Here is a 26,847-nt window from a genome sequence, read left to right as displayed (position 1 = left end):
AATATTTTAAAGACCACTTCAGTATCTTGCTAATTAAACAACCCTGACCTTTTGTGAAATGCCATAGGCATTAATGTGCATACGGAATTTACACAGGCTATCAGAAGTTTAACACGTGCTGGCTTAGTGAATAATGTCATGATACAAAATGAAGAGAGGCTTTCTTCTAGAGATGTACTCCAGGCTTTAAAGAAAAACCTGTTCTGTGAATAATTGTTGAGGGAAAAGTTTTCTTTTAGGGTAGTCTGAGCATCAGAAATTAAGCTCAGTCTGACTATACAGACTTTTGGCTGCATATAATTATTTCTGCTTGTTAATATCAATAGACAAAAATAAGTTACTTATTGAGATGTTGAAATAAGTAAAAGGGTGCAAAAATTCCTATTCTGTTTTTCCAAGTAATGGCTTAAGCACATATGCCTAAATAGGGAACCTGCATTTCAAATTAGAATCTGTTGTGGGAGGCTTTCTGCTTTAAAAAAAAAACAAACAGCATTTTGTTGTTTGATGGAAGTCTTCGGAGTCCAGTTCTGTATTGTTTTTTTATTGTAATGTAAGACATTACAAGGATGGGGCTTTGAGCAACCTGATCTAGTGGAAGGTGTCCCTGCCCATGGCAGGGGGGTTGGAACTAAATGATCTTTAAGGTCCCTTCCAACCCAAACCATCCTAGGATTCTATGATATTTATAGGTTTGGTAAATATGCTTTAAGTCTCCCCTTTATCAGCTTCTTACTTAATTTTGAAAATTCAAATAGTCATCCCCTTTACAGGATTTGGAAGATTTCTGTTTATTTTCAAAAGAGAGGAGGTTTTAGGTCTGTCACTTATTATGCCTTCATTTGTGATTTGAGGCCATGCAAATTTTATTCCCTACTAAAGCAAATTTATTAAGCATCTAAAAAGACCTATGGTGAGATTTTTATGCTTTAAGTGTTCCTGAAATGTTGGAGGTGTGCTGGGGAAAAAAACAGAAAAGATTGTGGAGTTTCATTGCTCCGACAGTGGATTTTCACAAATGTGTGTTATGGTCCTGCACAGATCCAGCTGCAGGTTGAACTGCAGAGACAGAACAGAATTTAATAGCAGTTTTGTGAACTTTTGAGTGACTTTGCCAAGCAATAAGAAGCTCTTGTACTCTTTTATTTTCCAAAGAGGGAAGAATCTTTCCCTTGTCAGATTTTTAGAAAATGACTTCTGCTTCTGCAAACTCAGTATATGTTTAACTTTATCCTCAGAACCAGAGTGGCATGATTAGAAAGCCTGTGAGGAGAAATGTAAGTGTGATAAAGGCATTTTCAAAATTAGACCTGATTTTACAAAACATGAGCTTAGTTCAGCATTCTGCAAAGTCCTTTTGACTTTAATTCACTGTGAGCAAAACAAAGCGTGTTTATGGGTCGGAGCAGGGCAGAGAGCTTTGATTCATTTCTTCTAAAAAGTAATTGAGATTAAAACACTCTCCTTATGTGTTCAGTATTTTTTTTTATTGGACATCTTAAGCAAAATTACAGCATTGCTGTACTCTGCACAGAGGATAGCTCAGTGGATTAATGGTTTGAATCCCAGGCTACAGCTCTCACGCTGGGTTCAACCTGGAGGTGGATTTTTCTTTGCTGAGAGAAATAGATTGTTAGGCTTGGTGGACTTTGCAGCTGATGATAATTGCTGTGATGAAGTGGGCTGCACCTTTGCTTCATGTCTTGGGAAAAAGCCCTAGGTTGGCATGAAAACCAGGAAGAAAGCTCTTGCTCAGATGAGGGTTGAAACCAATGTGTGGAATTTATAAGGAACTGCTATTCATTTGTGGCTTTGCAAAACTGCCTCCATTAGAGCTGGTTCCTGGGACCCAGGAAAGTCCACTGCATCCCACTGAATGTTCCTGACTTGGGAGCAGCCTGGGTGACAAACACAAGTTTAAATTTTTCCTTTTCTTCTTTCTGAGTGTCTTGAGAGGAGAAGGGGGTGGAGAGAGAGGAGGGATTCACAGTAATTTTGCCCATATGATTCGTTGCAGGAGTAGAATTTGGAGTGCAAACTAGATTGAGCTTTTAAAAAGCAGGATGATTTTTCAAATATTTTGCTTGGCAGAGCAGGTTGGTCCGGAAAAGGTATGTGCTCTTTCCTCTCTTAGCCACACTGCCCAGAGAAAATACCCGAGTGTCCATGTGAAATCCTGTTCACAGGGTTACTCTACCAGCAGTGCTGAACTTTCATTCCATGAGTAGGAAACCCTGTGAGAGCTGACAGTCAGTCTCTTCAAAGTTTCTCAGCATTTCTATAAGAGGTGTAGAGCTTATAAACTGTGGGCTAACAAGCAGTCTACCCAAAAAGTGCTGGAAACCTCAGAGAGCATCCTTTGTGGTTTACACATCTGTGCGCCAATTTTCCTCTGTCACAGTGTAAATCTATGCTGGCTCCATCTACTGAAGTGGATGGGTTTAAACTGATCAAAGAAGGAGTGGGATTTTTCAGGAAGAGGATAGGTTTTGAATGTCAAGCATTACTGATAGGACAGGTTGGACCAGAGCTGTCGACAGTATTAATGTGGTGTATGTGCGTGATGAGATATAAAATAATCCTCTGGACTAAAATGTCTCAACAGACACCTGAGAATTCAGGCTGCTTTAACAGTGCTAACTGATGATGTGTTTGCAGTGTACCCGGTTTGATTGCTTTTCAGGACTAAACTTTGACTACTGTATGGCATGCAACATGTAATATTTCTTTCCTTTCCCAACTGCTTTCTATTACATGCCCAGGGTTTAGACCGCTCCAATTCCTGGGTAAACACTGGTGGTCCAAAAGCAGCCCCATGGGGATCCAACCCCAGCCCAAGTGCAGAGTCAACACAGGTGGTGTCTTCGGTAGAGGTTTTTCTGGCTTTGTTTTCCCTGATGTTTCCCTGTAGAATATCTTCCTTTCAGTGTATACTCCAATTTTGGTGGTTTGTTATTTTTTATTATTTATTTATTCCTTGAAAACTTTGTGAGTTTTATTTTATAAATTAGCATCTTCTCCCCCACCACCTCACCACACTGCATGAAAAACCTCAAAATGCGTGAACATGTCCCCTTCTTTCATTTCAGTGGTTGCTGGTCTGTGAAATGTAAATGCTGTGACTGCTTTTCTTTTCTTTTCTTCTCTCTCTCTCTCTCTCTCTCTCTTTCTCTCACTAGTTTCAGCTTCAGGTGGAGCACATTTCTAAGTGGGAACATTAATCACAGCTTCATAGTTTTGTCCATGTTTGCCATTTCTTTTGATGTTGTGAACCATTTTGCCATTTTCATCAAGCATTTAATATTCGTCATCAAGTAATCCTTCATGACTGTTTGAGTGGAATATTGTTGAACCAAAATTGATTACCACATGTAAAATTCTCTCTTAAAACATGTAAATTTGAGTGCTGGAGCCAGTGACTTGCTAGGGCCAATTATATCTGTTCTGTGTTGCAAAGTATGAAAACTTTATAGCAGCTTCAGTCAGAGTTAATTTATTTAGCCTCTATTGCCTGCTGCTTTCCACTGCATGGTTGCCTTGAACGTACCTCTCAACTGTACCTCCTTTCAAGTTTATCAGTCTTCCAGAAATATTTAGTCTGAGTTCACTTGCACTCATGGCAAATTATTTCCATCAGAAACAGAACTTCAGTAATTTTCTCATTCCCTGTGCCAGTAGCAGCATCACTGTGGGTTACATCCCCACGTGCTTGGTGTCTGGTAGATTGAGAGGTATGGACTGAAATTACAAGTATTACCTCCTTGATGTATGCATGTTGATAAAATACAATGATGAAAAAGTTTCATGCTTTGCAGCATTAAGTGTCTTTGTGCATAAGAACATGCAGTTATTTAAATAGCCTGTATGTCTTAAAACAATAAAAAGTACTGTCATTTTGTTTAAACCAAAACTGTAAATGAGTAAGAGTTTGAGAATGCATAAAAAGGTGTAAAGACAGTAAAAGCCTACAGTTGGAACAGTATTTTTGTAAACGTACATTGTCCTTGAGCTGCAAAACCCATCCACAGCAAACTTTAATGTCCTGTCATCATTCATTCATCTCCACTCCGTAGGCTACGGATCGAAGTTGTAATCGTATGTCTTCGCACACTGAGACGTCAAGTTTCTTACAAACATTAACAGGACGATTACCAACTAAAAAGGTAGATTTCAGTGAAGACAATTGATATTGTGGGGCAGGGAGGTCAAGTCATTCTGAAAACATGATGCAAACTATTCTTTTATTTATAGCCTGATTTTTTCCGAGGTCATTAGGAACTGCTGTTGCTTAGCACCTCTGAATATCCAGGCTGTAGTGAATATGAAGTATTCCAACAGAGTTGAATTGGGAAGAATAAAATGATCAGGAGTAGCTTGTCTGATTTAATGTCCATAGTGTTTGGAGCCAGTTTATTACTGGCTTTCAAAAAATATGGATAGCACTGTCTAGGCACGTAAATGGTACATTCTTGTGTGCAAAATTATAATGTGTTAGATGGCTAGCATTACAGATGTGTGCTGAACTCAGTTATATAAGTGTTAATCCAAAGTGACTCCAGAAAGTGAATGGGAGTTACTTTGAAAGTGCACTCCTTTAGAGGAGACGAGATCCTACTAAACAATGTCAGAAAGACAAAATGCCTGACTTTTTGTGTAACGAACATGTGAACACTGACAACGTCCAGTCTGTGGGTTGGTCCTCTCAAGAAAAGAAATCAAAAAGCTGTTTCTTAGCCCCATGTTTCTTTCTTACTGTTTTAAGTCCTTTCTCACAGTAAATATACATCTTTGTACAAATCGCTTTATATGTCCACTTTTTACTCCTTTTTCCTGCAAAAATCAGACCAGGCAGAAAGGTAGACTTTTAAACTAAACTAATTTGAGCACCAAACTTTTTTTTTTTTCTTTTGGGGTGGGGTGGGGTGGAAAATTCTTTTGACACTTGAAATTCAATTTTGGAGCAAGATGCTGTGAAATGTTTCTCACATCACATATCATAATATCATCCCTCATTGTTAGTTGGGGATTTCTTTAAGGGATGCCACCATTGCTGTCATGTTCCCAGTTATTTATTTTGCTTAACCTCATTGTTTGCCATACTTTCCATGGCCCGTGCTACCATTTCTCATGTGGACTGTTTTGTGAGCTGATCTTGAGGCTCGGGCTAACTCTGGATTTGAATCTGCATAGCTTTTTCACGAAGAGCTGGCCTTACAGTGGGTTGTGTGCAGCGGGAGCGTGCGGGAGGCAGCCCTACAGCAGGCCTGGTTCTTCTTCGAGCTGATGGTGAGCAAACTGGAAACACCTTGCTTATTGTCTTACGGTTCGTAGTTTAAAACACAAACGGCAACAACTGCAAGTGACTCTGTTGTAATTTATATTCCTATAGGTGAAGAGCATGGTGCATCATTTGTATTTTGCTGACAAACTGGATGCGCCAAGAAAGAATCGTTTTCCTGAGCGTTTCATGGATGATGTAACTGCTTTGGTCAGCACAATTGCCGGTGATATAGTCTCTCGGTTTCAGAAGGTAATGGCAAACAATTAAACTGAACCCTGGTCAGAGCTCAGGCACCAGACCTCCTGCATGTTGTTTGCTGGTGCCTAGAGCAGGAATTGTTTGAAAACATACAGTGTGTTCTTCTTCATTTTCTTTCCTGTTTTTCTCTTCCTTCTCTCTAGGATACAGAAATGGTCGAAAGGCTCAACACCAGTCTTGCATTTTTCCTCAATGACCTGTTGTCTATCATGGACAGAGGATTTGTTTTTGCTCTTATTAAGACCTGCTACAAACAGGTGAATGTAGATAAATATTATGACTTAACTGTGAACCGTAGCATAGCCTGTTACTCTAACTTTCTTTGGAGAGACAGTAAAGTATGGACACAGAATTCTGCTATTCAGGTCTTTTTAGAGCAAGCTAGGCATTCTCAGTGGTGATTTAGAGTTTACGCCTCTCTGATTACAGTCTTATATGCCAATTAGCAGTAACTCCCTTGAGTGAATGGACATGCAGCAGGAAGGAAGAATTATTCCCTCTGCTCACCACGTTCAGAGTAATCGAATCAAAAATTAGTAGGAAGTTTTGTGAGGGAGCTCAGACTATTATGGTTTGTCAGCAGGTCTCTCAAGGACACATTGACCCTGCATGATCATATTGATCACCAAGCTCCCTTTCCATCCTTCTGAGAATGCAGGGTCTCCTCCCCCATACGGAGGGTTCCTATGTTATGCATTGGGAAGCTTACTTGCAATGTTGTGGCAGGGAAATCACCTCGAACCACAAAGTTTCATTTGACTACAAACATCTGTGCTGACACTGTGTACAAAGGAGACGACAAGGTATCAGGAGCTTAGGCTTAGACTCATTTTTGCTGCAGTCTAAAACATTTTATGTAAGGGGCAAGAACAGCAGTAGAACTTGAGCTTTGTTGCCTACTGTGTATTAGCCAACCTGCATCTTTGACCTGTTAATGCATCACACTTGTGTGGACCGACTTCTCACAACTCCCTACCGAAATCAAAAGGATGTGGGTATCGTGTGAAGTACATAGTTCTTTATTTGTTATATAAATATGGCTGTTCTGTACATTTTGTATTGAAACATATCCTGTTGGCTGGGATGTGAGTGGCTCCTGCACATCAGAAGTTTAATCTGTAGCACAAAGAAGTGATGTGGATGCGACCATTTAATGATATCAAGCTCTTCAGTTCTTGCTTTGGAAGCGTTTTTTGGGAGCAGTGGTGGGACAGGGGGGCTTGTGCTACGTTTATACTCTCTTTTGGTGCTAACTGCAATTTTATGGGCTAAACTTGCCAGGTGTCTTCAAAGCTGTATTCCTTAACAAATCCCAGTAACCTGGCATCTTTGAGGCTGGACTTCCTTCGCATCATCTGCAGCCATGAACACTATGTCACCTTGAATTTACCCTGCAGCTTGCTCACACCACCTGCATCTCCATCACCCTCTGTGTCTTCAGCAACTTCTCAGGTACACTGTGACAAAGATCCTTTGTGGGAGTGCAAGCTGAGCTTTGTTCTGAGACTTAAATCATATGAGGCAGTTGAACCACCCGTATTTTCAGTCTCTGCTTGCTAATGTTTTTTGGAAGTGTTTATTTAGAAATTATTTTTTCCTGCCACATAGGTTTTGACTTCTTTTGATCTTTTATTATTGAAAAAAGAATGCCCATATCCCTATCCTTGTAGTGACCACACACTGTCCTTAGGGACCTAGTCCCCTCCTATATTGGACAAACACATGACCATAAATGAGCCATTAAAGAAAATGCTCTGTCCAGTGTTACCCTTTTCTTACAAATCAAGGGTCTTTCTAGCACACCGTAGCTTAGTCCTCGCCTGTCCAGAAAAAGTAATTTGAATTAGCAAGCGTGTTATTCAAGTGGATTAATTAGTTGCAAAATTACGTAAACTAAATCAAATTAAAGCCCTCTTTAGCCTGAATAAGAGCATCCATACCTGAGTTAAAAGTTCAACTAACCCACTTTTAAAGGTTATTTGGCTTAACTTCCCTAGGGTCTGCCCTGTGGGTGGGAAGGCAATAACAACAAACAGAATTAATGGAAGAGTTAGTAAGCTTGAATGTAATGTAAGTAGATGTGCCTAGATCCAAACAAAAAAGTGAAAAGGTAGTTTATGTGAGATTGTCTTTCATTCTGAAAACTGTTTCTAGTTGTATTTCATAACCTTTGACTCTATGTTCCAAGGGGCCTCATTAGACAACTTCTGAAACTTGATTTTTTTTTTCAGAGTTCTGGGTTCTCCACAAATGTCCAAGACCAGAAGATTGCAAATATGTTTGAATTGTCTGTGCCTTTCCGCCAACAGCATTACTTGGCCGGGCTTGTGTTAACAGAACTGGCTGTCATTTTAGATCCTGATGCAGAAGGGTAAATCTTTACAATTTTTTTCCCCCAGAGTTTTCTGTAATTTCAAGCAAATGGTGGATACAAAGCAAGTTCTGTCATGGCCAAAATTGATGTAAATTTGTGAGCTGAGAATATAAGAAACCAGTTCTTTAAGAATCCTCTTCTTTCTCCCTACCTGTCATATTTCTTAATTCCTTAGGCCTGACTCTGTAAACATGATTTCCATCACATTTTTCCAGCTGAGAAGAAGGGAAAGAGGTTCCTGCTGGAGCCCCCAGCTGCCACAGGGGCACTGCTGGAGCTCTAAGAGGAAAATAGCTTTTCTCAATTGTAACAAGAAAATAATTTTCAACATTTAGGAAGTCTCTGTTGCTGGTGGTTTTAAATGTTACACAGTATTTTGCCTGTGGTCCTCCCAGCTCTTTTTAAAGGTAAATTATGCATTGATGAGGCCCCTGCGGGTTACATAAATAGTCAGCTAGAGTCAAGCATGCAGAGTTTGTCGGTGACTTGCCTGGCTTGTGCAGCAAATACTTTTCTGAAGTAGGAGTGTAGCGTGTAGTCCTGACATCCAGTCTGTTACTTGTGTTATTTAGGGCTGTATTCTGCGTTGCCTCTTTAAAATGGGTTTCAGTGGAAATTATTGATTGGTTCCACAGTCCTAAGTTCTCTTGCAGGCATTTTTCTCAAGGTGGACTCAGGAATATCAGCCGAGTCGACAAATGCTGATGATTCATGGTTAATTCTGCCCCTTTACCAAGCGGTCTCAGGAGTTAAACATTCATTCTGTTTCCTGTTGGAGAAGAAAGTGATGCCATAAATTAGAATATTTCCTTGTATATGTACATAACACACTGCAGTCCCATTTGTTTGGCCTGAAATGGAAAAAGCAGCAAATCTTTACCCACATACACTGTCTGCAGAAATCCTTTTTGTAGCATAGGAATATCCTGCTCACTGGTTAGAAATCAGGTCCTGTCTCTGACCATATTTGCCCCTGTTCTTCACAAACTTTCTGTTCTCACCTGCCTGCCTCTTGAGCTCTCTCACCTTGCTATTCTCAGCACTTAAGCTTGGACCAGGATAGTAATCTCTGCCCAGCTGCACAATGGAGCTATCAGCATGATCTTGCTGGTATCCACTGGGGAGACAGCTCCTCTCTCAAACCTTGTCTAGGCAGAAAAAGCCCCCTGATACCAGTTCAGCTCCAGAGATGCATTTTGATCAAAGCTCCTGAATTTTGGTGGAGATGTATACTAGTGTCATGGTTTAACCCCAGCCAGCAAGTAAGCGTCACGCAGCTGCTCACTCACTTTCCCCACCCCCCCCCCAGTGGGATGGGGGAGAGAATCAGAAAAAAAAGTAAAACTCGTGGGTTGCGATAAGAACAGTTTACTAGAACAGAAAAGAAGCAGCTAAGAATGATAATGATAACACTAATCAAATGACAACAGTAGTAATAAAAGGATTGGAATATACAAGTGATGCACAATGCAATTGCTCACCACCTGCTGACTGATGCCCAGTTAGTCCCTGAGCAGCGATTCCCCCCAGCCCCACTCCCCCCAGTTTATATACTGGGCATGACATCCCATGGTATGGAATACCCCTTTGGCCAGTTTGGGTCAGGTGTCCTGGCTGTGTTCCCTCCCAACTTGTACCCCTCCAGCCTTCTTGCTGGCTGGGCATGAGATGCTGAAAAATCCTTGACTTTAGACTAAACATTAGCAACAACTGAAAACATCAGTGTGTTATCAACATTCTTCTCATACCAAACTCAAAAACATAGCACTATACCAGCTACTAGGAAGACAATTAACTCTATCCCAGCTGAAACCAGGACAACCAGTAATACATTTGTTTTTCATTGTTTTCCTGAATGACTTGCAGTTTCCAGCTTATTAGCTGTTCTCAGGCTTCAACCTGCGTTTGCCCTGGTAGATCCGCCATATAAAGTAAACCAGTCTGTTCAGATCTGCTCTTCCCTTGCCTGTGAAGACTTTTAACGGTCGTATGGTATCATCAGCAGGTTATTAGTAGAGCGTTCAGACATGCCTGCCATTAAAATATTTGGGCTGCCATTTTAAAAAAAGCTCAGAATTGTTCCCAGTTGCATTATCCTGTCCTGCAGCAGGAGTGGAGAGGTATGTCTATGTAGTTGCTTATTGTGTTAGAGCTTTGCCTTAGGTCTTGACAGGTGATACAGAGCCTTACATGTGTTCTGTCCTTGCTCTTTTTGTTCCATTAGCAAAATATGTTAAATTTTAGCTCACTCATTTATAAGAACTCTTTGGATTGAGTTGGACAGAAACGACTGCGGTACGCTGGTGCGTTAGAGAGATCTCTCTGTGCTCGGTCCTGTACAGTAACAGTACAGTTAACTCATATTGCTTGTTTCATAGTGCCTGTGTTGCCCATATTGACTGATGTTACAGGACAGAAGTGAGAAAATCGGAATTTGGCCCTCAGTATTCAGTGACAAAAGTTAGTTTCCAAAAAGTGTGCGGTGTTGACAGAAATTCAGGCCAGGGCTGAGATAACAGAGGGGACGGTTGGAGGGCGGCAAGATCAGTTCATTGCATTATCAGCCAGAAAGATTAGGGGACCGTATTTCCTCCTCTTCCCTATGGATCAATCCACCACTGTACCTGCTCTGTTCTGGAAAAGTGAAAAAGAAATCCATGTAGCCCTAGGTTTGAATTACGCTGCTTTATTTGGATGTATTTTCCCTATATGCAGTTCTATGGCCTGCAGGATAGTTTCCCTTGAACTGTTAGAAACACAGCTTAGGTGCCACTTCTTCAAAATAATACAAAGACTTTTCTTTAACCTTAATGTGAAGGAACCGGTCACTTAAAGAAGCCTTTCCTTCCTAGTTGTTAAGGGTCTCACTAATTACACAAACAAGCAATTGTAGGATCTCATTATGGCTTGATTAAAAAACGCAGGAAAGACGTGTAGCTGCAACTAGCTAATGTCCTCCTAACCTGTACTGGTGTCTTTTTAATAATTTTTAAACCCCCAACAATCCACTCAAAGCCTCTCGTCTTTTTTAACCAGAACTCAACTCTACTTTTCAGGTAAAGTGGATACTGCCTGAAATTCCGCACTTGTTTTAATACCTCAGGTCTGAACACTGAAGCTTATGTTTTGCTAATGCATAATGTATGAGCTTCCTTGGCTGCTTCATGCATGGGGTAAAGTTGTCTTCTTGGCCTGGTTTGCCTACAGAAGCAAATAGCTACAGAGATACCTGCTATTTGCTCTGAGAGAGTTTTGCCTCTGTGTGGTGGCTGAGGGAATTGAAAGGAGCAGAGCGAGTTCTTGAGAGATTCAGGGGAGTTTGTGTTTTTAAGGCATGAGCACCGAGTAGGCTCACGCAGGGTGCCCTGCAAAAGGGGATGGTGCTTGGGCCTTGCCATCGTTTGCATCTTAAAAATTAGGAAGGCCATTTTTTGCTCTTTTTCCTTCTACCCCTCCATTTTTTTGGAGGCTTTTTATTCAGAATTATGGATCTGTAATCTACTGTTTCAGTTGAATAATTGCGTGGGGGGTCAGGGAACTGAAGTGGAAACTTCCTGATCATTTGATACAAGCAATCTTCTGTCTTAGGAGGGCTTTTCTTTCTGTAAATGGTGTTAAATAGAAACAAAAAAACCCATAATGAATAGTTTCGCCAAACCCACTGTCCTCTCAAGTTTCTCTCCCTGTTTTCCATATTCCCTAAGTTCTCCTGGTGGTCTTTAGTAGACTCGATACTTCAGCATAGCAGTAGCTGGGGCTTTGTTTTTGTATGGAAAATGTGAGAGTGTTCACATTATATTGGGTGTGCACCTCCACAAGATATTTTTGTACATTTTATATGGCATAGTGAAAAGCCAGCCATTTGTAAAATACATGGGAGATCAAAAAACATGTGTAATGGCGGTTTATGTGAAGTTAAAAATAAAAACCAGGATTTTTTTCTTTTTTGAAGCCCCTTAGTTACAAAGTGTAGTTTGCTTTGAAGATATTAACTAATCTGCATGACCCAACTGTCTTTTAACAGTTTATTTGGATTGCATAAGAAGGTCATCAATATGGTACACAATTTACTGTCCAGTCACGACTCGGATCCGCGGTACGCTGACCCACAGGTAAAGGCCCGGGTGGCAATGCTGTATCTACCTCTGATTGGCGTGATCATGGAGACCGTGCCTCAGCTTTACGACTTCACAGGTATTTTATATTCTGTGCTTTGAATATACGTTCATCTGCTCACAAGACTTGAGTGTTTGGGTTCTAAAATTGAACTACAAAACCTTTTATTGTTGGATGAGTTTGTTTCTATTTCTGAATTATAGCTTTGACATGTTTTCACATCCATTTCCTAAACTGCACTTGCAAAATGTATCTTTAATGGCTGTTAACACTCAAAAGCTGCATTTGCCCACTTGTTTGCATGAAGCAAAAAACTAGCAATGCATTTTAGTTTACATCTGGCTGGCTACTGTATTTGCATAGCCAGCCTCCCACTGTGTTTCTGACCTGCTTTAAAAAGTCACCCTATGTACTGTACAATTCCCATAACAATTCCAAAGGATAAGCAGATTTCCTCTTCTTCTTCCTGTTCTTCTTCTTCTTAGTATGTGCTCTGTCAGCAGTTTGTTTCAGGGATGCTTTGCAAAGCATCCTGAAGAGCAGGAGAGGTGGGTTATTTCAAATCAGGGCAGGGAGTCCAATCTGGAATAGTTTGGAATTTGGAGTTGTCTTCTACATCCTTTGAGTTTAATGACACAATAAAGCTGCAAGTAAGGATTTGGAGTAAGGTATTCAAAGGGACAAAAGGTCTGTTTTCAGAAGGGTTCTAGATACTGAGGTTGTGTAGGTTGCATTTGAAAATTGTTGTTTTCTTTGCTTTGTATGACCTCAAATAATATTCCTGTTTACTTGCAGGACCCCATGAGTGTGACGATTTTCATTTTTGCATTCCCAGACAGTTCAATGAAACTAGCACTGCGGAGGGAGGCTGGGGAGAGGAACTTTGAATTTGGGGATTGACTAGATGCACGTGTTTCTCGGCAGAGAGTCACAATCAGCGAGGGAGACCAAGCTGCGTTGCTGTTGATGATTACGAAAGCGAGGGTGGAAGCATGATAAGCCAGACAGTTGCCATGGCCATCGCAGGAACATCGGTCCCTCAGCTCACCCGGCCCAGCAGTTTTCTACTCACCTCATCGGTACAAAGCCATCTCTCTCTATTCCTTGACTCTCAATCTGTGTCAATAAGCAAATATTTACGCATGCAGGTCTTGTGGGGCTGATCAGTGAGTGATAGGGACTCACATCAGTTTGCAGCTGGGTGTTACACAGGGAGGCAGAGGGTGAAAGACAAGGGGGAACAAATCATGCTTGCATGTTGTTGTGCGTGTCTTGGAGAGGGTATAAGAAAATGCCAAGGAGGGATAAAAATCAACAAACCTCAGAAAATGGAAGAATTCTCTTTTCTGATAAAGATTCCCTTTTTCTGAAACAATCTGATAAAAGCTCTATGAAGTGCAATGGTCATTATGAGCTGTAAGCCCTAGGCAAAAATTCCTACCACGTCTAAATCCCACCTAGCTGAAGGCATAAATGGGCCATTTCCCCTGTTCTCTGCACAGGGAGGGAATCCTCCTGATTCCAGTAGCAGGCATGCCCTTCCATTTCTCCCTCCTCGTCCCTTTACTCCTGCATCAAGACCCCATTTTGCTGGGTTTTACATGAACTCAAAGTGAGACACTGATACATACATGAGATAATGACTGGACCCCTTATTAAAGGCATCTTGAGGGAAGTGGGTGTTTGCTGCCTGAACAGAAACTCGTTCATATAATGTGATTATTTTGGTTCAAACTGCTGCTTCACTCTTGTGGCCTGACTATCTGTGGGCTCCACTGAGCTGTTGGGTTGAGAAAGAGAAATATGTGTCTCTTGGTTGTTAGTAAAAAATGTCTATTCACCTTCTGTTCCTATTTGGTAATTATTTAGGCTGGGGTCGTAGCTGGTGCAGATCCTTTTAGTGATTATTGAAGTGTTTGGACATGAAACACAGTGTGGCAAATGTACTGACCTGTCTGTTTTAGAGTGGCAGGCAGCACTCCACCTTCTCAACAGAGTCCAGCCGCAGCCTTCTGATCTGTCTCTTGTGGGTGCTCAAGAACGCGGATGAAAGTGTCTTGCAGAAGTGGTTCACAGACCTGTCAGTGTTGCAGCTCAATCGCCTGCTGGATTTGCTTTATCTTTGTGTATCCTGCTTTGAATACAAGGTACTGCTATATCGTTTAAACCTCCTGAAGTTCCTTCTAGGGCTTGCTGAGGAACTTTACACTCCGATCCTTTACACGACTGCAGAAAGGCATTTCCTGCTCTCTCCTAAGTATTTCCTGTATTCAAAATCCCAAGGCTAAGCATGTCTCTCTACAACCTCTAGCCTTTTTCCATGTTTACTTTTCAGCCATGCAAGTGTCTGTGCCTTGTTCTTCTTAAGCGGTTTGTGCTGCTTGCCACTCATCTGGGAACTGCTGCAGGGAAAGGGGATAGCTCTTGGTCATTTTGCTTACTATCAACAAGAAGAGAGGTTTCTGTAGCGATGCTGGAGTCTGGGTAGATTATCCAGCTAGCAACTAAACCTGTATTCCTTTCTTGCTGTATGTCTTTAGACAGGAAAGATATTTTGAGTTGTTAATGCTTAGAAAATATCCCAGATTGAAAGAATCTTCCCTCATGGTCTCATTTGAAACTTGCAGGGCAAGAAAGTATTTGAAAGAATGAACAGTCTGACGTTCAAGAAGTCGAAAGACATGAGAGCCAAACTTGAAGAAGCTATTTTGGGAAGCATAGGGGCAAGGCAGGAAATGGTCCGAAGAAGCAGAGGGCAGCTAGGTAAGTAAAGAAGTCTTCTGTGCTGTCCCCTTTTTCCAAAAACTGCTACTCCCATCCCCAAAAATTAACATGCACCCGTCTGTGGTGTGGGATACTACCCATCAAGATCTTCAGACAGAGGCCCCCAGAAAAAGCTGTTTGCAGTTTGCAGCATGCTTCACTGGGTCTGCAAAATCTCTACACTTTCCCCAAGTTCCATCTACAGGCAGTTTGTTTGTTACTTGATTGCTTTTATGTACATGTGATCACGTCTCATTTATGGGGTGTTCTTGCCTGAACTTCTTCCAGTGTAGCATCTTCCAGAGCCACCTTCTAGTATGTCCTGTGCAAGGATCAGAGTGGAAAACAAACCGCCTGATGTTGCTTTGATAGCTCTGAAAATGCCTGGATATTTCTGCTAACTTAATGAGGATTGAAATAGCCAGTAGTTGGGGTAACAAGCACCTTCTGATGATTTTTGCTGTTTATGTTGTTTGGGAGGAAGGATGGCCCAGGGGTTAAGACAAGAATCAGAACTGTGGTTTTCTCTCCTGCTCTGCCACAGGCGTCCTGGTACATGCAAACCAGTAATTGTAGGCTAAATTGAATAAATATTTTAGAGCCATAATTAATGAATCACTTCGGAGAGATGGGGACCTTCGTATTTTTTTTCTTAATCTGGCCTGATTGCCTTTATTACTTGAAATTCCCCTGTCTTCCCAGCAGCGAGAATAAAAACATAAAAGACTGTGAGGTAGGAAAGAGGGTCTTGGCACCACCCTGAGAACATGACTGTGTACCAGTTGAGGACAGCAATATCAGACCGCTGAGGATTGCGACACCCAGGCTCCTTATGTAGCCCAAAGAAGGTGCTTCTCTTACCAGCCCTGATAGCTACCTCCCTGATTTGAGTATCTCAGCTGCCTCTCTCTGTTAGCTCTATAGTGAGCTGGCGTGTGGCAGCACACAATGTGGTCTGCGTTGCTCATTGCTCTCTTGCATACAAACCGCTGCAAAGGGAAGTTGCCTCTCGTGCCACTCAGCAGTGACAGTGTTAGGGGCCGTGTAAATATCTTGGGTGAGTGCCACAGCCTTGGGCTCTAAGAAGTCATAGTTTGCTGTCACCTGTCACTCGTGAACAAATCTGGAGTTGCTATCCATGAAAAAACCTAGCATTAGATGACCTCTGTTGTTTTGATATTATCCTGCAGAGAGAAGTCCTTCTGGGAGCGCATTTGGAAGTCAAGAGAATTTGAGATGGAGAAAGGATATGACTCACTGGCGTCAAAACACAGAAAAGCTTGACAAGTAACTCTGCCTTATCCTTCTACATTAACAATGTGACAGTGCCTATGAGAACGCAGGGTCTCTCTCCCCATAGAAGGTCAATGGCAGCAGTCCACTTAGCTCTCATCCAAGGAGGTTTGGGCCCTCAGCTGGAACAGGGCTGGCAGTGTGCAAATAGCTTTCAGTCCAACGCTGCCCTATCTAACTCTTTGCTTTTCCACTGTCTCTTGTTTTCTTAGATTTTAAAGTGACATTTAAAGAGACTGATACAATCCATTACCTTCTTAAAATCCTATTGTAAGCTGTAATTTAGAGAGAAGATCCATTAACAGTTTTCACAGATAGCATATATATCTCATGTCATATTTCCTTTATTCCATAAGAGCATTCTGGAGTTGTCAAAGCTCGCTTTCCTTTCCTGTCCTAATCCATCACTTTGATTGTTTTTCCACATGTGCTGTGCTTTTAGAAGCCACAAACCAGCCAGGTACTGTAGCATTGGTGTGCAGTTCTTATAAATTGCCATTTTGTACATCTGCAGACTCAATCATCACAGCATTGTTTGTGATGCTTGGCAGAAGTTTTCAGTGTGTGTGTGCAACTGATTGGAATGAGCTCTTTTTGCTTATTAGACCTGTTTCCTTTAAAATTCCCTCTTTTGGTGTGGTTTAATCCAGAGGGCTCAGGAGTTGTGTTTGAGCTTCGCTGTGCACGTTTTCTGTTTCCTCAAATTGCAACCTGCAGTCTGCATCCTCCCAGCAAAAGAATTGTTCCTAATCCTAGGAAAGCAATCTCGGCCCAAGTGAAGCTCTGAAGAAACTGAGCAGTGGGGTCCTCAGAGCCCAGATGGAGATCAGGCCAAATTTTATCCTTGAAGACATTGATGCTTCCTGGAGTAGAACGTACATCTTCACAGCTGCTAATTGCTTTGTCCAACGCAAGAATGTAATCTCTTGTTATCTCAAAGTAGTGGCTTTTTGTCCAAGAGTCCAGCCCTGTTGAGGCATTGGGAAAGCCAAATGACCAGTGTGTTTCAACCTGCTAATGAAGTAATGTAGATTTAAATTCCACCATTGTACAACTCCAGAGCTCTGGATGGAGTTACACCAGATTAAAATTTGGCCTGAAGAACTTAGCAGTTCACTGCCAGCACTGGGTCTGAGCCCTATCCTTCCCAGAAGGACCTCATGTACATGTTAAACAGCTGTGGAATGCCTTGATGGTCAAAGGATGGTATCTCACCCCACAAAATAATCTGCTTGGATAACTCTACAAACCTGCTTTTTAACCCATACTTGCTCACTGTGACCTGGGTCCATCACACTCCACTCCTGTGGCACTGCAAGTGTGTCCTGTGTCCGTAGGTAGAGTCTGGCCCTTTGAAACCTAACAAGCAAGACTTTTCACACAGAGAATTGTGCACAGCTAATTGCAGGTGGTATTATTTTATGCAGATGGTATTCTTTTATATAGGGCCAGGCCCCAAGCCTTCATATTCTGGAGCCTGAAGAGTAGATAATGAGTGTATGACCCAGCTCCCAGAGGGAGCAGCGTGGCAGGGGAGGGTTGCTGCAATACAGGTCCCAGAACAGAGTCAGCTGCTGTCCACTTTGTTGTGTATTTTGCTTGGATTTTGTCAGTTCCCATGGGTCACACTCCTGCTGTGATTTGGCTTGGCATGAGTCTGTCGGAGATGGCACCTGTGGTAGGGCAGGCCATAGCTGGGCTCTTTAAATATACCACTGGATCTTTGCCAAATGCAGCTCGTGCCAGTGAAATGAGGTGGTTGCTGCTGAATTCCTGGGGCCACCGGCGTGAGTAGGTGTTTGAACTTTGTAAGACTTTCCAGGAAAGTAAGTGCCTGGCATATAACAGCAAAATTCTGTCGTTTTTCTTGGAGAGGCAGATATTCTTCAAGAACTGTAATGTAATGTCGCTTGAAGGGACAAAGATTGCACCCTCACAATACGAGCTCTGTGCTACAACCAGTCTAGCTGCTGGGATCAACGGTGCAGATATACTAGCTCGTGTAGCACCACCTTGTGTCCATAGCCTATAACATAAACCCATATGTTCTGTTCCTGATTGTGCCGTTGCATGCCTAACGATGCCACTAAACCGATTTTGAGTTGGACTTTGATTCTAAACTGCTGTTGTGTTCCTGGGAGAGTAACGAAGTGTCAGGAAGTAGTGTGATCTCTCCTAGCATGATGAACGTAAATCCTGTGTAAGTTTGTATATGTAAAAAACCAAGTCTTTCTTCCTGTCCTCTTAATGGATGCGTTGAAATATCCTTGTAGTGTTGTCCGGCAATAAATATACGAATTGTAACTGGGAGTTTCCTGCTAATGAGAACATATTTTTGACTGGAAAATATGTAGGTCTACTTCTTAAACAGAAAGTAATTTTTATTGCTTTCTTTTCTCTGATTAGATCAAGGGCAGAGATAGAACATGAGGCACTTATCGATGGAAATCTTGCAACAGAAGCCAATCTGATTATTTTGGATACGCTAGAGATAGTTGTACAGGTAAGGATGATGAGAAAATAGAGATGTAATACCATTATGACCACCTGGCCAGGCAGCAGTTTGTTAAACAAAACCTTCCTGCTGCTCTTAACTGCCTGAATGCTGTCAGAACTGTTCAACTCCCCTGCTGCAGTGGGAAGGGTGGTAATGCCTCTCCTAATCCTCAGCCTGTAACAATCTGGTTTTACGCTGTAGTAGCTTCCTTCAGTCTTTTTGAAAGTTGTTCCCTTTTTGTAGTATAAGAAGTGGTTGTTCTAAAACTCAGCAATGAACTGTAAAAATTTCCAAGTCCTGACATTTTCTAACCAATTCCTCTAGTTCTTTCCAAATCTGCCTCAAGTCATTAGGTTCCAGGTCAGCCTCCTGTATCTGTACTTACTTTACACGGTGCAGGAAAGCTTCTAGGCTCCGTGGTTTGTGTGCACAGCCCACCTATTTCCTCACTCCCCACGGGTGAGCGAGGACACATGGCAGTTTTGTCCCCTGCTTTCTGTACAAATGAAACCTGGGCACGGACTGGAAGCAGGCGGTAACAGGCTTACCAGATCCACCTCTGGGCCACAGAGAGACCCAGGAGTCCCAAGGGTTGCACCTTGCACCTGAATAATGCACCTAGAAGCCAGTTACAGACTTTTCCTCTAGTAGAACAAGGTCCCCAAAAGTCAGAGCCTCAGCGGGTAGAAAGCATCATCATTCCACCAGCATTAGCGCATGGGTCAGGTTTTCAGTACCTGGGGGTTGAGGGTTGATTCAGTAATGTGACTGTTTTGCAGGCCCAGCTAAGTGGGTAATTTCTCCATGCTAAAGCAGAGTTGTTCTCTCTCTCTTTCTTTTCTCTCTCTCTCACACACGCACGAAAACACACACAGGAGGTTAATTTTTGCTCATGCGACTCTTGGTTTACTTTTGACTGCAGACTGTTTCTGTGACGGAGTCCAAAGAGAGTATCCTCGGTGGGGTGCTGAAAGTGCTTCTGCACAGCATGGCCTGCAACCAAAGTGCACTTTATCTCCAACACTGCTTCGCCACACAGAGGGCTTTGGTTTCAAAGGTGAATTCTCTGCAGATGTTATACTATATTCTGAGCAATGCTGATGGAGGATGGGACTGTTCTCTTCCTTTGCATTGGGGTCACTTCACCAAGCATTTACTATTATGTGCAGTATTGATATGCAGGAAGTGTGGTCTGGGGGTTGATAAAAGCTGACTGGTTTTCACGATCAGTACCTGTATTTATGCGCTTTGGGTTTGACGGCTGCATGCCACAGTACAGTTCACAGACCCTGAATGTGGTGTGGGTTCCTGCTGGCTGGCGGCAGTTGGTCAGAGGCTCCTAGCAAGTAGGGAGCACAAAACCCAGGTGGAATTTAAGCTGTATGAACCTCAGTTAAAATTGATTTGCTTTACTGGGCCCATAACTTAAACAACTTCCCAGTTTCTGTAGGTGTACTAGGAAAAACTCAATGTTTTAAGCCTGAGCTTTTGGAACCGATGTAAATCGGTCTAAGGGTGCAGATGTAGGAGCAAGTTGTGGGGGTAGGTAAAATGAGTTGCCTTCCAGTGCTGCCAGTGAGGAGTCTTTGCCTTACTGTAAAAGTGAAGTGATTCAAATTAGCATCATTCCCCACAAAACAGACTTCCTCTAATGCCAGTGTATGCTCATTGCTGAGGATTGCCCTGTTTTTTTGTCTGAGTGCTCGTTCCTGTCTGTCCAAGCACTAATTTTCTCATGTGCTGTTTTCCCAGTTCCCTGAGCTGCTGTTTGAAGAAGAGACTGAGCAGTGTGCAGATCTGTGCCTGAGGCTCCTGAGACACTGTAGCAGCAGTATCAGCACGATACGGTCGCATGCGAGTGCCTCTCTTTACCTTCTGATGAGGCAAAACTTTGAGATTGGGAACGTGAGTATCCTGCTGCGCTTCATTAGGTTATTACGTGTAAACTCGTTGGGGACTGCTGGATGGAGCTCTGTGTATTCCTGTGGGAGAAAGGCTGTTGGAGGGCTTACCATCGAAATGAGCATGACATGCAAAGGGAAGAGAGGCATGCAGCAGTGGCATGATTTTGCTAAGCTCCTGATCTTGCAGTACCTCACAGTGCTGGTCAGTGCATAGCGGGAGTGTCCAGTCTCCAGTGTCAGAGTCCGAGCTGTATGCCCAGATTGTCTTTGCAGGCAAGCTGCCTCTCATGTCGGTTTGTAGAGAGATGCAGAGCCCTGCCTGGAATGTCCACCAGCTTCCAAACCTGTCACTTTGGAAGGTTTGCCTACTCTTCAGATTGGACAGTTTGCACTTGAGGGGCTGTTTGGAGGAACTCCCCTCTGCTTTGTTTTCACACACCTCTAGGTGAGAGCAGAAATAGCCACACAGCCCTTTCTGTGTCACAGCTAATATGTGTGCCCTTTCTGAAAGGGCTGTGTTAGGGGAGGTGAGTTAGCAATGCTGGGATTTTGTTTTCATTCAGATCTTGTAATTACATCTTAGCTTGACTCACCCATGTGCACTTTAAATTCTCAAGAAAATTCTCATCTTAACACTTCCAGCTGGTATTTTGCAGGCATACATGTAGCTATGTATCACAAAGTGCTCCTCCAGATATCTTTGTTTACACTGTTTTGGTTACAGTCACCCCCAGTGAGTAGCAGAACTGGAGGCACCCACTGGTTCTGGGCCCAGGGACTATTAGTGGATTGATAGCAGTGAGTTAACAGTGACTCCAGTTTTTAGGCTAGACCAAACAAAAAGCAACTATCTGGAATGAAAGCTGTATCACAGGAGGGAGTTGAGCATCATCCTCTTCAGGGTATGGGAGAGGAGAGCATGCAGAAGGAGAAAAAACTAAAACTTCTGCAGGAGAATCTTCACCTGGAACTAAATAATGCTGTCATCAGATTATGAAGGTCAGCAGCACCAGAGGTTTATTGTAATCTCTGCTCTGAGACAGCCCTTTCTGCAAAATTTGAGTTTTCTTTTTCGTATCGGGCATCTTTCAGGAGGAGGGTACAATGACCAGAGCACTGATGTTGCAGCAGACCACTGCAGTATCTCCAGGTTGTTGAAATACCATAACAATATCTCTTGCAGAACTTTGCCAGAGTGAAAATGCAAGTGACCATGTCTCTCTCATCCCTGGTGGGGACATCGCAGAACTTCAACGAAGAATTTTTGCGACGTTCCCTGAAGACTATTTTGACATATGCTGAAGAAGATCTGGAACTTAGGGAGACAACATTTCCTGATCAGGTAAAAGAAATACCACAAGAGAAGTAATGTGTAGTTCATTAACAGGCTGTGCTTAAACCTCCATCTAGAGCTGGAATTTGCATGCATTCCCTGAAGGAGGTACTTTTTTTTTTTTTTAAATCACCTTAGTACATAAAACCCAAGTCCTTGATTAATTCTGACAACAAAGTGCAAACACACAAAGGTTCAGAGCAACTGTGGTCCTAACATAGCAGTGGTTAGCTCGATTCCCATTACCAGTTCATTACAGCAGTATATTTTTTACAGGTCCAGGATCTGGTGTTCAACCTCCATATGATCCTCTCTGACACAGTTAAAATGAAGGAGCACCAGGAAGATCCAGAAATGCTGATTGACCTGATGTACAGGTAGAGTTTATAACCATTGCACTGTAAGGACAGTAGATGTCAGTGCTCCACATGGTGTTTGAACAACTTAGTACCTGCTGCACTTCCTGTATTTAGGGCGTGAGGTATCGTATTGCTGTGAACTTTGATTACTTGTTTTTATTAGCAGTTATTTTACTTTGAACTTAATCCTGTTTTAAACTGCTTGCCACGATTCACATTTCACCTCAAAACAGCACAGCTTCTTGATGTTTGGTTTTGGACTCAGATGTTGCACATTTGAGCCCTTATAGAGCTTGTTTTTGGAGCAGTTCCAGGCCTCAGTGCTCATGGACCAATATGTACCTGTCTGTTGTGTTTGAATGTGGTTTTGTTTGGCATTTATGTAGCTTATCTTGGATAAAAGTAGTTTGCATTCCCCAGCAGTCTCTAACAATCTCCTCTTCCACCTGAGTAAAAAACTCTCCCTGCTTACATCAGGGAAAACTTAAGGATCTTCCAGGACCTGCTTGCAGATTGCAGAAAAGGCTTTTTGGTGATGGTACATATGATGGTCTCCATACGCAAAAGATATACCAGAGCCGTGTTAAGATCACAACTACCAAATTGCATGGTGTGGTCTGCACAAATGGTCCTGAAGGCTTCTTAGAAGGTGGCAGAGATTTTGTCATAAGCGACCAGGCAGGTCTGCTCTGATTGTCCCACACCTTTGGCTTACTGCCAGTCTCCAAGTGAAATAGGAGCTTTGGTCAAGAGCTTCAGCAGTCACCCATAAAAGCATTGTGCCATTGGGGGTAGCTGCAGTTGCTCGCCTGCCTCTAACTGGCTCAGAAATTTCTAAAGTAATATAGGGTAACTTTCTATATATATAGCTTCTTATCTCATGTATTTCTGGATAGCCTAGCACTGAGGGTGGTTATTATTTAAGTAGAAGTAACTAAATACTAATCACAGACGTTTTCTTTTCAATTAGGATTGCAAAGGGCTATCAGAATTCCCCTGACCTGCGTTTGACGTGGCTGCAGAACATGGCTGGAAAGCACTCCGAGAGGAGCAATCATGCTGAATCAGCCCAGTGCCTGGTCCACTCTGCAGCCTTGGTGGCTGAATATCTAAGCATGCTGGAAGACCGAAAATACCTCCCTGTAGGGTGTGTTACATTTCAGGTGGGAATTGTCCTCCATGATGTACTTTTGGGGTTTGTCATCTGCTGCTGAGATACAGTCTCTCCACGTGCAAGGTGCTGCTGTGCCTACATATTCGTACTGCACTTACTCAATTTGTTTTGGGGAGAATGCATTACATCAACTTCTGAAAATTTTTACTATGCTTGAAGACTGTCTTGGTTCCCCTAAGTCTTTACATCCGTGGTCTGAATGAATCCAGTTCTTCTCATTTCTCCATTTAAGTCACGGGGTTTTAACCTCTTTGATCTAGCCAGCATGTAGTGGGTACAGCTGATGAAAGTGGTTCCTGTGATTAGTAAGGTTAAACAGGACAATACTGAGCAGAGCAAACAAGCACATACTTTGCTTTGAATGTATAGGTCGTCCAGTCCATTTAGCTTAAGCATGTGCTGAAGTACCGTGCTCATTCAGAAGGAAATTAAATAAAATGCACGTGAAAGCTGCCTCTTTAAAATTTTAGGATTTGACTGAAAATCAGCTGGCTTTCGAAGTATTGCAAGTGTTGAATGTTGTTTAAATTGAGTAAAAATATTTTATCTACATTATATCTCCTTAGAACATATCTTCCAATGTTTTGGAAGAGTCAGCAGTTTCTGATGATGTTGTGTCACCAGATGAAGAAGGTATCTGTTCTGGAAAGTACTTCACAGAAGCTGGTCTGGTGGGATTGCTGGAACAGGCTGCAGCATCTTTCTCCATGGTAGAAGACTTTAATTTCTTTACCTATCTTCTTCAGCAATCTTACACTGCTGGGCAATATGAAGGAAAATGTTTTCTCTATTAGCCTGTATAATTCTATTATACCAGCTTAATTTGCATGGAGCATTTGGAGTTTTAGTTGCTCAAGACAGCCCTGTTTGCCCTCTGGAGTAAACTGTGCAAAGAACGGGACCTGGGACCAAGAGGCTTTTGTGTGTTTCCGGTGCCTTTCACTTCAACACTGCACATTTGGGAGTTCACAATAGCAAAGAAAGGCCGTAATGTTTTTCCTCCTCTTCAAAAAGAGTGGGCTGAGAGCTTTGTGTGAGCAGTGTTAATGAGCTGGTAGTAGTGTATCCATCAGAAACCAAGGAAAGCAAGTGAATTATTTCCCACAACTCAACATGAAATATCATTCAGTGCGTTTAAGTACAAGCAGCAATAACTCCAGGGCAAAGACCTAGAACCCCTGCTGTGGGCTGGCTGAGCCATGCCATGCAGTGTCTCTGCCTGCGATGGGCTGGATGCCCTCCATTAGAGACATCCTAAGGAAACTTCACAAAGCCTATCTCATGGAGTGCCAAAAGTGGATGCAGAAGTTGCTTAGGTTGAAGATGTGCTAAATAGAATGAGCTGTACTGTGCACTTAAGCTTCCATATTTAATTCCCATAGATTTGGTTTGGATCCTATTTAGCTTGTTGTGTTCTTGTGCATATATCCATCCAAAATATCCTAGTTTTGATTCTGTTAATAATCTTATTTCTAGTAGCAATGTGTAATGCATTAGGCTCTTGATTTCAAGGATAACTGAGGATTTTATTCCATTCATGTATGGGTATATGTTAAGAAAAGATGCTGATTACATCACAGTGGTATCTAAGCCACCTTTTCATTTTGCAGTTTCATAATTTAAAAGCTGAGAGTATGTATTATTCTTACTGTTGAATTGATGGAGCAATCTGATGGACCTTATTTTTGTAGGCTGGCATGTATGAAGCAGTTAATGAGGTTTACAAAGTCCTTATTCCTATTCATGAAGCTAATAGAGATGCCAAGAAGCTATCTACTATTCATGGTAAACTCCAGGAAGCATTCAGCAAGATTGTTCACCAGGTAATGATTTGAATTTTCAGCTGCAATGTGAATTGTGAAGAAACTTCAAATGCTCAGCAAATAAAAACTACCTATTGAGGAAAAACTATTCTAATCAGATTACATGAGACTTGTCAAATGGTGACCCACAGTAAATGCAAGGTTCACTAACAGGATTTTTTTCTCTCTGGACATTTAACATGAGAAACATGAGAGAACATCACATACCAAGTTTCACTGTAACTTCAGAAATATCCAAGAGTTAAAAATTCCAATCATCTGGCAGTTTATCCTTTCAAATGTTATTTTAAACTGTGTTTTGCATGCTGGGAAAAACCACTGTATCTTGCCTTTAGCCCGGTAGGTAACATTCAGAAATGTTGGGGTTTTATTTGTCTGCTCATATGGTGGATAAATTATTGATAGAACCTTTTGAAGCTTAGATGGTGCAAAACCCACCAGCTTAGGTGCTGAGTATTTGATGAGAGACATCAGAAGTTACCGACCCTCACAAAGCTCGACAGACCTCAGCTAAGCAGGAGACGAGCGCACTTGGCAACTCTCAAGAAGCACGTGTTATCTTCTGGGAGAGGCCTGCTGGGTGCGTGCCTTTCTGTCAGGGCAGGCAAGGACCCGGCAGACCCTCCTCCAGTACATGCCAGTGCTGCTCCGATCCCCCCGCCCCAGTCAGCTTTCTGGTCTTGGGCTGCTGGGTACGTTGTTTGTCTGCTGGTGCAGTTACCCTTATGCTGCCATCAGCTCCTCAGTAGATGTTGATTAGTACATGGATTTCACAGGATCCAGCTGAGGGTCTGGTGGTTTCCTCCGTGTTCTGGCATTGCCAGATTCCTGAGGTTAAATGAACCGATAGAGGACAATCATTGAGTGTCCTTCTGGGCCAGAGAAGGCCATTTTGGATGCATGATGACTTATAATCATTGAAACCATTTCAGGTTTATGATACCTTACATTGATGGTCATGTTTTGGCCTTTGAAACTTTTTTTTGGTTTCTGTGACATGCGCTTTTTACTTTTTATTACACAGAGTACTGGCTGGGAGGTAGGTAACTCCATTTTAGTTAGTAAAGAACACTAATAGATTTTTTCAGATGACTCACGCCAACGCTTGCCCACATGTGCTAGTTGTGGGTATTTCTGTTGCTGTCTGCTGTTAAAACAATTCATTAACCAAAGAAATACCAATAAACCGATTGTGGTTGTAGTAGGAAATTCTTCATAAGAAGCTGTAGGTAGTGCATGGATGCTGATGTGTTCCACTAATGAGGTTCTTTGGTGAATGAGCCACTGTATCATCACTAGTTTGTTTTTATAATTTGTTTATATTTCTTTTCATCAGCATTGACACAGAATATCATCCCTTCATACCATATTTTCACCCCACCCACAGGGGTCGATTTAAGCAATAATGCTCAGAGGTACTGAAACACAAAACTGGTTTACTGCATGTGCAGACCATATCTCAGAGAATAGGCTGCTTCGTTCTGTTCGTTTAAGAACAATCAATATGTTATGTAGCTGTTTATCTGGCAGTAAAATAGCTTGGTCGTGTTAACTGGAGTCAGTTTTGCTGCTTTCATTTTTGTAGAGGCTGTTTGCTCATATTTCTACAACATACACTGTGAGAACCACACATTTGGATTAAAAACAGACAAAGCAGTCAGCTTCATCTGCA

The 26,847-nt window shown here is 42.2% G+C and overlaps 1 protein-coding gene across 15 annotated transcripts in view; it reads left to right on the top strand.

The window, feature by feature from the left end:
* Positions 1-26,847, top strand: part of DOCK7 (dedicator of cytokinesis 7) — a 110,264-nt gene that overhangs the window by 69,995 nt on the left and 13,422 nt on the right. For 3 of the 15 annotated variants that reach the window (XR_005933642.1, XM_030031829.2, XM_030031840.2), the window contains exons 23-44: positions 2,763-2,855; positions 4,074-4,163; positions 5,191-5,286; positions 5,390-5,530; positions 5,683-5,796; positions 6,821-6,991; positions 7,771-7,910; positions 11,938-12,107; positions 12,954-13,108; positions 13,994-14,176; positions 14,657-14,792; positions 15,983-16,079; positions 16,528-16,545; positions 18,492-18,588; positions 19,505-19,639; positions 20,335-20,487; positions 21,670-21,828; positions 22,096-22,196; positions 23,149-23,341; positions 23,919-24,062; positions 25,044-25,175; positions 26,200-26,214. Coding sequence is in view for 14 of the 15 variants with exons in the window: in XM_030031829.2 (XP_029887689.1) it covers positions 2,763-2,855; positions 4,074-4,163; positions 5,191-5,286; positions 5,390-5,530; positions 5,683-5,796; positions 6,821-6,991; positions 7,771-7,910; positions 11,938-12,107; positions 12,954-13,108; positions 13,994-14,176; positions 14,657-14,792; positions 15,983-16,079; positions 16,528-16,545; positions 18,492-18,588; positions 19,505-19,639; positions 20,335-20,487; positions 21,670-21,828; positions 22,096-22,196; positions 23,149-23,341; positions 23,919-24,062; positions 25,044-25,175; positions 26,200-26,214 (2,733 nt within the window). In the remaining variant the exon portion in view is untranslated. The remainder of the gene's footprint in view (positions 1-2,762; positions 2,856-4,073; positions 4,164-5,190; positions 5,287-5,389; positions 5,531-5,682; positions 5,797-6,820; positions 6,992-7,770; positions 7,911-11,937; positions 12,108-12,953; positions 13,109-13,993; positions 14,177-14,656; positions 14,793-15,982; positions 16,080-16,527; positions 16,546-18,491; positions 18,589-19,504; positions 19,640-20,334; positions 20,488-21,669; positions 21,829-22,095; positions 22,197-23,148; positions 23,342-23,918; positions 24,063-25,043; positions 25,176-26,199; positions 26,215-26,847) is intronic. The other 12 variants (XM_030031831.2, XM_030031830.2, XM_030031835.2 and 9 more) reach the window with 11 other exon arrangements.

Source organism: Aquila chrysaetos, chromosome 12 (assembly GCF_900496995.4).
Source record: "Aquila chrysaetos chrysaetos chromosome 12, bAquChr1.4, whole genome shotgun sequence".
In the NCBI taxonomy this organism is placed as follows: Eukaryota; Metazoa; Chordata; class Aves; order Accipitriformes; family Accipitridae; genus Aquila; species Aquila chrysaetos.
Note: the sequence above shows the minus strand (reverse complement) of the source record. Positions and strands in the feature narration are given on the sequence as shown.